This window comes from Leucoraja erinacea, chromosome 1 (assembly GCF_028641065.1).
Source record: "Leucoraja erinacea ecotype New England chromosome 1, Leri_hhj_1, whole genome shotgun sequence".
In the NCBI taxonomy this organism is placed as follows: domain Eukaryota; kingdom Metazoa; phylum Chordata; class Chondrichthyes; order Rajiformes; family Rajidae; genus Leucoraja; species Leucoraja erinaceus.
The window spans coordinates 120,642,584-120,654,633 of record NC_073377.1 but is presented as its reverse complement, the minus strand read 5'-3'; the positions used below and the strand labels follow the sequence as shown (position 1 = coordinate 120,654,633).

At 47.0% G+C, this 12,050-nt stretch overlaps 1 protein-coding gene across 2 annotated transcripts in view; it reads left to right on the top strand.

Moving 5' to 3' along the window:
- helq (helicase, POLQ like) overlaps nucleotides 1–10,466 on the top strand; it is a 54,628-nt gene extending 44,162 nt beyond the window's left edge. For both annotated transcript variants that reach the window (XM_055642393.1, XM_055642402.1), the window contains one exon: nucleotides 10,223–10,466. In XM_055642393.1, coding sequence (XP_055498368.1) covers nucleotides 10,223–10,300 — 78 coding nt within the window. In that variant the 3' untranslated portion in view covers nucleotides 10,301–10,466. The remainder of the gene's footprint in view (nucleotides 1–10,222) is intronic.
- Nucleotides 10,467–12,050: the final 1,584 nt, after the last annotated feature.

Sequence of the window (12,050 nt, the reverse complement as noted above, 5' to 3'; positions counted from 1 at the left end):
ATGGAGCGAAGGAAATAGGCAACGTTTCGGGCCGAAACCCTTCTTCAGAAGGGTCTGTTTAAGAATAAGACAGCTAATTATGCAGCAGATTAGGTCAAGTTTGCATTGCATCACGGTTACATATATTCCTGTTATTTTCCATATTGCATCATTCTCCATTTCATTAGTTATAAAGCAATTAGATTTGCAACATCTTTTTTGAAATACGTGATGATTTAGTAAATGAGTTGTAAGACATGTAAGTTTTTTAACACAGATATGGTGAGCGCCTGGACTGCACTGCCAGAGTGGTGGTTAAAGCAGATATGTTAGTGGCATTTAAAAGACATTTTGGATAGTCATATGGATGTTCAGGGAATGGGGGGGTGGGGGGGGGGATATGGATTATGTGCAGGTAGATAAATTATGGTCTTGGCATCATGTTTGGCACAAACATGGTGAACCGAAGGGCCTGTTCTAGTGCTGTTCGATTATATTCTATAAGCTATGTGGACGCAGCTCTCCCTTATAGATGTGTTTAGGTTATATGTCACCAGTTGCTCACATTTAGACACAGGCTATGTTGCAAGTGGAAATGTTATTCCCAGAATCCCAGAAATGGGTAACCATGAAATCAAATAATTTAATTTCCTGCACCTCAGATTCAGATTCAACTTTAATTGTCATTGTCAGTGTACAGTACAGACAACAAAATGCATTTAGCATCTCTCTGGAAGAGCGACATAGCATATGATTTGAATAAATATTTACATTAGCATATATACAGACATTGTGTTTTTCCTGTGGGAGGTGTCCGGGGGGTAGGTGGGGGTGATTGGCAGTCACCGAGGTACGTTGTTGAGTAGAGTGACAGCCGCCGGGAAGAAGCTGTTCCTGGACCTGCTGGTCCGGCAACGGAGAGACCTGTAGCGCCTCCCGGATGGTAGGAGGGTAAACAGTCCATGGTTGGGGTGAGAGCAGTCCTTGGCGATGCTGAGCGCCCTCCGCAGACAACGCTTGCTTTGGACAGACTCAATGGAGGGGAGCGAGGAACCGGTGATGCGTTGGGCAATTTTCACCACCCTCTGCAAGGCCTTCCGGTCGGAGACAGAGCAGTTGCCATACCATACTATGATACAGTTGGTAAGGATGCTCTCGATGGTGCAGCGGTAGAAGTTCACCAGGATCTGAGGATCCTTCAGTCTCCTCAGGAAGAAGAGACGCTGGTGAGCCTTCTTGATCAGAGTTGAGGTATTGTGGGTCCAAGAGAGGTAATCGGAGATGTTAACACCCAGGAACCTGAAGCTAGAAACACGTTCCACCTCCGTCCCGTTAATGTAGATGGGGTGTGCGTGTCGCCCCTGGACTTCCTGAAGTCTACAATGAGCTCCTTGGTCTTCTTGGAGTTAAGGGCCAGGTTGTTGTCAGCGCACCATGCTGCTAAGTGCTGGACGTCCTCCCTGTAGGCTGACTCATCGTTGTTGCTGATGAGGCCAATCACCATTGTATCATCTGCATACTTGATGATGGTGTTAGTACCATGTACAGGTGTGCAGTCATAGGTGAAGAGGGAGTAGAGGAGGGGGCTCAGCACACAGCCCTGAGGAACGCTGGTGTTCAGGGTGAGGGTTGAAGAGGTGTGCTTATCTAACCTAACAGACTGTGGTCTGTTGGTTAGAAAGTCCAGTATCCAGTTGCAGAGGGAGGGATCGATGCCCAGGTTACCGAGTTTGGTGATCAGTTTAGATGGTATAATGGTGTTGAATGCTGAGCTGTAATCGATGAACAGCATTCTTACGTAAGTGTCTCTGTTGTCGAGGTGGGAGAGGGCGGAGTGAAGTGCCGTTGAGATGGCATCCTCCGTACTCCTGTTCTTGCGGTAGGCAAACTGATAGGGATCCAGTGTGGGGGGTAGGCAGTTTTTGAGGTGTGCCAGGACCAGCCGCTCGAAGCACTTGGTGATGATGGGGGTAAGTGCAACTGGGCGGAAGTAGTTGAGGCTTGCCGCAGTGGAGTGTTTTGGCACTGGCACGATGGAGGTGGTTTTAAGGCAGGTGGGGACAACTGCTTGGGCAAGTGACAGGTTGAAGATGTCAGTCCAGACGTCTGTCAGCTGCACAGCACAGGCCCTGAGCACGCGCCCGGGGATGCCGTCAGGGCCAGCAGCCTTACGTGCATTAGTCCTACTCAGTGCCACGTATACGTCATAGCGGGTGAGTGTGAGGGGTTGGTGATCAGCAGGGAGCACAGCCTTGATGGCTGTCTCTAGATTGTCCCTGTTGAAGCGGCCATAGAAGTAATTAAGCTCCTCAAGGAAGGAGGCGTCGCTGGATGTGGGGGTGATGTTGGAGGGTCTATAGTCCGTGATGGCCTGGATGCCTTGCCACATACGTCGGGGGTCGGAGTTGTTATTGAAGTGCTCCTCAATCCTGAGCTTATGGCAGTGCTTAGCCTTCTTGATGCCCCTCTTCAGGTTAGCCCTGGATGAACTGTAGGCTCGAGCATCGCCTGACCTGGAAGCGGTGTCCCGTGCTTTCAGCAGTAGCCTGACCTCGCTGTTCATCCATGGCTTCTGATTCGGGAATATGGTCACCTGTTTGAGGGAGGTGACACTATTGATGGTGGAGTTTATAAAGTCCAGAATAGTGGATGTGTAGGAATCAATGTCCGTGTGAGAGTCAAGGGTGGCCTGGGCTGCAAACGCCTGGTTCTCAAAGATGAAGGTGACCATTACTTGCATACAGCAGCTGATTTATACATATAATTAAATCAACGTGAGCTTTAGCTGTCCGCTGCAGATGTATGTTGATCATAAAATCTTACTATAATAAAATATTGTATAAAATGAGTATGAGAGGTGGGATAAAATAATGGTTATGTCCCTGGATTTGTATCCAGACTAGACATAATTCAGAAAGATGAGTTCAAATCCAACATGGTGGATGGGGAATTTAAATTCAGTTACTTAAATCAATAACTCAAAAAACTCTAATGAATATGTGCCAAAAAAAGATAGCCATGAATTTCTGTAAAAAAAAACACAAAGACCGCCTCCTTTGCTCATTTATCATTGTTATTAGATCTAAATCTTGGACCTTCCTACCCAACAGCACTGCGGCAATGTCTCCACCAGAAAGACTAAATGGCTCAAGAAGGCAGTCCATCACCCTAACCCAGAGAAAATTAGGAATGTGTAATATATGGTACATGGGAGGGTTTTAAGTGGATAAAGTTCAGGGCCAGCATGTTTCTGTTAGAGTGAAGGGAAAGGATGGCAGGATTGGGGAACCACAGCAACTGAGATGAAGCAAGTCCCTTGAGTATATGGGGAAATAGGAGTACACTTAAGGAAATTAGGAGGGCAAAAAGGGGTATTGAGGTATCCTTGGCAGATATTTAAGAAGTCTTATAAGGACGTTGGGAACTACTGCCTGTGAACTTGCATCAGTGTTTGGAAATGTTGCTGGAAGATTTTCTGCGGGACAGGATTTAATTGATTTTTTAGAAGGAAGGATTGGTGAGCATTTTGAGACAGTAATCCATGCCTTTATTACATCTAGGCTGGATTACTGTAACGCACTCTATTTTGGTGTTGCTCGTTCTTCACTGGCTCGTCTCCAGTTGGTTCAGAATGCTGCTGCTCGCCTTTTAACAGGGACTCGAAAGAGGGAGCACATATCGCCAATTCTGGCCTCCCTACACTGGCTCCCGGTGCACTTTCGAGTTCATTTTAAGATACTGTTATTTGTTTTTAAATCTCTGAATGGGCTCGCCCCGCCTTACCTCTCTGAGCTGCTCCACCCATACGCTCCTGCCCGGTCCCTCAGGTCAGCTGGTCACCGAGGTACCGAGGTCTAGTCGGAGGCTCAGAGGGGATAGAGCCTTCTCTGTTGCTGCTCCAGCACTCTGGAACACCCTGCCGTTGCACATCAGACAGGCCCCCTCACTGTCCATCTTCAAATCCAGTGTTAAAACACATTTGTACTTCCTGGCTTTTGACCATGCCTGAGGCTTTGCTTCTGTTTGTGGTGTTTTTGATGTTTCTTTATTTTACATGTCTTTTCCTACTATTTCTTTTGATTGTTATTATTGGTGTGTAGTAACTTTTTTGTCAATGATTAGTCATATACAGCACTTTGTTGCAGCTATGTTTGTTTTTAAAGTGCTCTATAAATAAAAGTATTATTATTATTATAGTCAGCATGGCTTGGTTTGTGGCAGGGCCGGATTTAGATGAAGTGAGGCCCTAAGCTGTTCCAATTGTGAGGCCCCCTCCGCGTTGGTTTTCAGCGCTGGCGGCGAGGCAGCGACCGGACAGCCATGGCAGCCAAATCTCCCACAATTCAAAGCGAGGGAGAAAGTGCCCAGCGCCAACTAGTTGCTGTTGCAGTGCGCATGCGCAGGGCGGCCGATGATGTGCTGGCCGTGGTTGTGCGCATGTGCAGGGGGGAGGACGTGCAGGCCGCAGCAATGCACATGTGCAAGGTGGCCTGCCGTGCCGGCGGATGAGGAGCGAGCGGAGCCCAGCGGCCCAGACACGGATAGCGGGGGGAGATAGAGAGAGATAGAGGGGGACCCGCCCAGAGTTGAACGGTAGGGGGCCTCCGGCCAAGGCAGAAAACCTACCGTTCTATGAAGCCTAGTGGTAAATCCAGCTCTGCAAGGCCCCCCTAGAACTCGAGGCCCTAAGCTTAAGCTTGTCTAGTTTACAGGTAAATCCGGCCCTGGTTTGTGGGAGATCATGTCTCACAAATTTAATTGAGCTTTTTGTTTTAGAAGGCTATAAAGAGGATTGACAAAGGCAGGTGTATGGATGTTGTTGAGATGGACTAAAGCAAGATCTTTGTGTAAGAAGGAACTGCAGATGCTGGTTTAAACCAAAGACAGACACAAAAAGCTGGAGTAACTCAGCAGGACAGGCAGCATCTCTGGAGAGAAGGAATGGGTGACGTTTCGGGTCGAGACCCTTCTTCAGTCTCTTCAGAGATGCTGCCTGTCCTGCTGAGTTACTCCAGCTTGTTGTGTCTATCTTATAGCAAGATCTTTGGCAGGTTCTTGCACAATAGGCTGGTCCACAAGGTTAGAATACATGAGATCCAGGGTGAGATAACAAATTGGATACAAAATTGGCTTGGTGGTAAGAGGCACAGGGTAGTAGTGGAGGCTTGCTTTTCACATTGGAGACCTGTAACAGTAGTGTGCCACAGAGATTGATGCTGGGTCCTTTATTTTTCATTATATATGTTAATGATTTGGATGAGAATGTAGGTGGCATGATTAGCAAGTCTGGATATGCCATCAAGGTTGGTGGTATAGTGGACAGTGGAGGTGGTTGTTGAAGGTTACAACAGGATCTAGACCAACTGGGAAAGTGGCAGGGGAATGGTTGATGGAAAGTAACTCAGACAAGTATGAAGTGATCCTTTTTGGGATGTTAAACCAGGCCAGGACAAAAACAGCAAATATTGGAGCTTGGGGTGTGCCTTTGAACATGCAAGAGCTTTGGGGCATAAGTACTTAGTTCTCCAGAGATGCTGCCTGACCTGCTGACCTTTGTGTCCTTTTGTGTATTAACCAACATCTGCAGTTCTTTGTTTCTACATAGTTCCTTGAAAGTGATGACAGACAGAGATATGCTACATTTGCCTTTTTCAGCTAGGGCATTGATAATAGGAGTTGGGACATTCACTGTTGTATATATTCATTGGTTAGGCTGCACTAGGAGTATTGCGATTAGTTCTGGTTGCTATACTATAGGAAGAATAGGATTCAGTTGAATATGGTGCAAAAATGAAGCGCAGGGGCCTTCGGCTCCCTCTCCCTACTATCCTACTGGCTAATGTACAGTCCCTTGAAAACAAAGTGGAGGACTTAAGGGCAAATCTGCTTTATCAAAGGGAGCTGAGGGAATGCTCTGTGTTCTGTTTCACAGAGACATGGCTCACCCCCAGCTCCCCAGACTCAGCGGTCCAGCCTGAAGGGTTCTCCATCCACCGCATGGACTGTACCCTGGCATCTGGAAAAGGGAGAGGAGGGGGCGTCTGCCTCATGGTCAACTCTGCGTGGTGTTCAGACGCGGCAGTCCTGTCCGACTCCTGCTCTCCACACCTCGAACATCTGGCGGTGAAGTGCCGTCCCTTCTACCTCCCAAGAGAATTCACCTCCGTTATCCTGACCGCGGTCTACATCCCACCCCAGGCAGACGTCCGTCTGGCACTGGAGGAGCTGCACGCCGTGGTCAACAAACACCAGAAGTCTTACCCCGAGGCATTTACCACCATTGCTGGGGACTTCAATAAGGCGAACCTCAAGAAATCACTCCCCAACTTTCACCAACATGTCTCCCGCTGCACCAGAGGACCTAACACCCTCCACCACCATCAAGAATGCCTATCGTTCTATCCCTCGCCCTCACTTCGGTAAGTCCGACCATACCGCGGTGCTGCTTCTTCCTGCCTACAGGCAGCAATTAAAGAGTGCACCCCCGAGGTGAGGACAGTACAGAGCTGGTCGGGGGCGGCAGAAGACTGGGCTGTTTGGAGTCTGTAGGCTGGGCAATGTTCAAGGACTCGGCAACGGACTTGAACGAATACGCCACAGTCGTTACAGACTTCATAAAGAAATGTGTGGAGGACTGCATCCCTACAAAAACCTTCCGAGTGTTTCCCAATCAGAAACCTTGGATGAACTTTGAGATCCGCACTCTCCTGAAGTCCAGACACAGGGCATTCACCTCCAATGATACAGTGGCCTACATGAAGACCAGATACGACCTTGGTAAGGCCATCAAAAAGGCCAAAAGGGACCTGCTCCAAACTGGAGGACGAGACAGATGTTCGGCAGCTGTTGGAGGGTCTGAATGCAATCGCCTCCTACAAGGCAAAACCAGGAGGCAGCTCGAATGCCGGTGTAACATCACTCCCTGATGAGCTCAATGCATTTTATGCACGCTTTGACAGGGAGAATGCTGATGTGCCTTCCCGATCCCCCATTCGCTGTGATGGCATTTCAGTCTCAGTCACAGAGGCCGATATCAGGAAATCCTTCAGAGGGGTGAACCCCCGAAAAGCACCTGGTCCTGATGGTATACCCGGTCGTGTTCTAAATACCTGTGCGGACTAACTGGCGGGAATTTTTACGGACATTTTCAACCTCTCACTTCTGAGGGCTGAGGTCCCCACCTGCTTTAAAAGGGCATCAATTATACCGGTGCCCAAAAAGAGTAAGGTGACGTTGTAACGGGTATAACTTGGACCCAATAGCAGCACAGAATCAGGCAAGTCTAATTGGTCATGAACTTTATTACAATACTGTAACACAGAGTAGTAACACAGGAATGGGTACACCGTACTCACACAGAGGCTCAGGATTGAGCGAGGGTTCCGAAGAGGGGCAGGCAGGAGATGTAGTCGGGGTAGCGGAAGGTCCGGTAACCAGGAGATCCAACACACGATGCAAACAAACCAGCGAGGGACAGACGAAAGGAGAGTTGAAGCCAGGCAGGAAGTCGAGGAGCCATTGCAGAGATACACCAAACAGCCCAGGAGAGAGGCAGACAGAAACCAGGAGGTACGGGACGAAGGCCGTGGTAGGGGACAGAAGGCTGAGGTGATATCCGGGAAGACGACAGGACGGAATGGTCAGGGGCCGGCAGGTTCGAATCCGTGTAGTCAGTCGGGAAATCGCTGGAGAGTCTTGCATGAACGCTGAGAACAATCTGGCACTGTGTGAACGGTGAGGAGAGTCTATATACCGGGTTAATTGGTGATCAGAGGCAACTGAGTGCAACAGGTGAGGAGAGTTGGGCTGATGAGAGGGGAGTGGCAGGCAGGCAGGTGAGGAGAAGGAGGGACCGGTGGAAAAGTACTGGGAGGTGAAGTGGATGAGAATGAGGAGGGGGCAGACTGTGACAGACGTGCCTCAATGACTATCGACCAGTGGCACTAACGCCGGTGGTGATGAAGTGCTTTGAGAGGTTGATCATGGAGCAAATCAACTCCTACCTCGACAAAAACCTGGACCCACTGCAGTTCGCGTACCGCCACAACAGATCAACGGTGGATGCGATCTCCACTCCGCACTGGACCACTTGGACAACAAAAACTCATATGTCAGGCTGTTATTCATTGATTACAGCTCGGCATTTAACACAATCATCCTCTCCAAACTGGTTACCAAACTCGCAGAACTGGGTCTCTGCGCATCCCTCTGCAACTGGATCCTCGACTTCCTCGTCCACAGACCACAGTCTGTTCGTATTGGTGGAAATGTGTCAGCCTCGATAACAATCAGCATGGGAGCACCTCAAGGCTGCGTGCTCAGCCCCCTGCTGTACACTCTTTATACCCATGACTGCGTAGCAAACCACCGTGCGAACTCCATCATCAAGTTCGCTGACGACACCACTATTGTGGGGCGTAACACTGATGGGGATGAGTCAGAATACAGAAGAGAGATCGAGCTACTGTCCATATGGTGCCAGCGCAATAACCTGGCCCTCAACACCAGCAAAACCAAGGAACTGATTGTGGACTTTGGAAGGAGTAGGAGGGGGACCCACAGCCCCATTTATATCAATTGATGGTTGAAAGGGTCAAGAACTTCAAATTCCTGGGCGTGCACATCTCTGAAGATCTTTCCTGGTCCGAGAACACTAACGCTATTATCAAAAAAGCTCATCAGCGCCTCTACTTCCTGAGAAGATTACGGAGAGTCGGATTGTCAAGGAAGACTCTCTCTAACTTCTACAGGTGCACAGTCGAGAGCATGCTGACCGGTTGCATCGTGGCTTGGTTCGGCAATTTGAGCACCCTGGAGAGGAAAAGACTACAAAAAGTAGTAAACACTGCCCAGTCCATCATCGGCTCTGACCTTCCTTCCATCGAGGGGATTTATCGCAGTCGCTGCCTCAAAAAGGCTGGCAGTATCATCAAAAATCCCACACCATCCTGGCCACACACTCATCTCCCTGCTACCTTCAGGTAGAAGGTACAGGAGCCTGAAGACTGCAACAACCAGGTTCAGGAATAGCTACTTCCCCACAGCCATCAGGCTATTAAACCTGGCTCGGACAAAACTCTGATTATTAATAACCACTTTCTGTTATTTGCACTTTACCAGTTTATTTATTCATGTGTGTATATATTTATATCATGGTATATGGACACATTTATCTGTTTTGTAGTAAATGCCTACTATGCTCTGTGTGCTTAAGCAAAGCAAGAATTTCATTGTCCTATACAGGGACACATGACAATAAACTCACTTGAACTTGAACTTGTACCTGTACTTGTACTTGTGCAATGACAATAAAGTTGAAAAGATATGCAGGAATATTGCCTGGACCAGAGGGCTTGAGTTAAACGGAGCGATTGGACAGGCTGGGACTGTTTTCCCTGAAATAGAAGAGGCTGAGGAGTGACACAATAAGTAGTTTATAAAATTGAAAGGCATGAAAGTAGATTTTTTTAACCAGCGGAGAAGATCTAAAACTTGAAGTCACAAGTTAAGAGAGGAAAAATGTAAATGGAGTTGAGAGGCAAATTTTTCCCATGCAGAGCGTGGCAGGTATACAGAATGAGCTGCCAGAGGAGGTGGCAGATTCCATTATAAAGTTTAAAATACATTTGAACTGACACATAGATAGGAAAGGTTTGCAGGGATATGGACCAAATGTAGACAAACAGGATTAGCGTGGATAGACATGATGGTTGGCATGGACAAATTGGGCCTTGGGACGTTTCCATGCTGTTTAAATCTATGAATCAGGTCTTGCCAGCAATGCTGAAATCTTGTATATGAATAATTTAATTAATTTGGGAAAGACATCTACCATCCTTACATTGTTTCATCTATATGTGACCCCAGTCACCAACAACATTGTGCTCTTGACTGCCTTCCAATTTAACTTTCATCCCAAATGAATTATTTTGTTTTCAAATTTGCATCCATGCATAACTCATTCACACACAAGATTTTCTGAATTGTAGCTTTTGTATTTCCAGTTACATCTGTCAGATTGTGTAAGTGCAATTACAAAATAGCCAGTTCCCAGCATTTCCACACTGTATGAGGTAAGAATGAAGATCATCAAGAACTATCACGAGGCACCACTATGTGGTGTAAAAAGCGCACAGCAAACATCAAGCCTGACAATACCTCTTTACAAAATACAACAGGCCCATGGATCCAGCATTTTAAGGTCTTATTTTTAATGTTACTCTTGTTTCTTGTCTGTTTATAGATGCTGCTAAATGAAAAAGCCGAAGCCCTACTCGAAGAAGTTGAAGAGCTAGTGAGACTGCCCACTGACATACCGTAAGATAAATATCTTGTGGGCCTTGCCATCACATTACCAGTGTTCAACAGCTTGGCAGCAAAAATATGGTCTCTACTGTACATGATTATAACTGCAACATGTTATAGAACTCAGTTGGGTTTAGGTTATGGTATTGCAGTGTGAGACATGGTAGAATTGTTGCCTGAGTGTACAAAAATAATCTCAGTAAACTACAATGTATATAGCTAGTGTAGAATGACTGAGGTAGCAAGAAAATTGTGGCATTATTTAAACCTCAGCATGTATACCCTTTCTATAAATGTACATATAAGCCAGAGGAATAAAATATTATAATTTTCTATTATTGCTCTTTGAGATGTTTTTGTGAGTTGGCTTGGGGAGTTTCTAAGGGAGAAAGTACACGTGATGCAATATTAAAACAGATGAATCTGCGATCGAGTGTACTTGGACAAAGGTGGCATGTTCCAACATGTCTGGTTCATCGGTTCAAGCAGCCTTCCTATTTACTACAAAAAACGAGTGCTGGAGGAACCTCAGTGAGTCAGGCAGCATCGAGGATGGAATGAACAGGCGATGTTTTGGGTCGGGACCCTTCAGATATTCCCTCCACAAATGCTGCCTGACCCACTTCAGTTTATCCAGCACTGTCCTTTGCTCGAGATTCTAGCACCTGCATTTTCTCATGTCTTCCTATTTACAGGGAGGATGAATGCATTTTTACATGCACAGAAGGTAATGCAAAGTTAATTTAACTTCATCAATAAAGATATGAACCAACTTTCAGAAATGATCAAGTAAATTAAAGCAAATGGGAAAATGGAAATGATGGCAATCGATTAGTCAACATTGCTTTTGTGGTAGCTTCATCCATTCAAAAAAACTCAAATGAAATCCATTCTCCAGTGGAGCACAAACAATCACCGTCCACCCTAATTCTTGTTGCCCTCAACATCTCACCTCATGTATTTTGCTGCTTATACAACAAACTGCTCCTTTATTTTGTATTCCTCCCACTGTTCCCACATGCTGCCCTCCATGAAGTTCCCATTCGCCGTGTGCGGACGTGGCGTCGAAGGAAGAGATGCCGAAGCAAAGAGGTGGAAGTTAAATAACCGAATGGAAACTAAACCGAAACGCTAAATAACCAAATGTGTACGAAGCTGAAACGCCAACTAACCAAAAGGGTGGGATGCCTAAAAGCAAACTAACCGAAAGGGTGAGACGCCTAAAAACTAACTAACTGAAAGGCTGCGTCGCCTAAAAGCAAACAAACCGAATGGTTGCTGTGTCGGAACGTCAACTACCACGAAAGGCTGCGTCGTTTCGACAGAGCGGCCATTCGGTGAGTTTGCATTTAGGAGATGCAGCCTTTCAGTTAGTTGGCTTTTAGGCGTCCCACCTTTTCGGTTAGTTGGCGTTTCGGCTTCGTACGCTTTCGGTTAGTTGGCGTTTCGGCTTAGCTTCTATTCAGTTATTTAGCTTCCACTTCTTTGCTTCGGCTTTTCGTCCTTCGAACACCACGTCTGGGTACCCCCACTCACACCACTTCAAAAACCTTCCAAGTGTTTTGTAACCAGAAGCCTTGGATGAACCGGGAGATCCGCATTCTTCTGCCGACCAGATCCTGGGCATTCCAGTCTGGTGGCGCAGAGGTCTATAAGAAGTCCAGATATTACCTTGCCAAGGTCATCAAAGGGGACTTCCGCTCAAAGCTGGAGGATGGGGTGGATGTTCGTCAACTGTGGCAAGGTTGGAATGCCATCACCTCCTC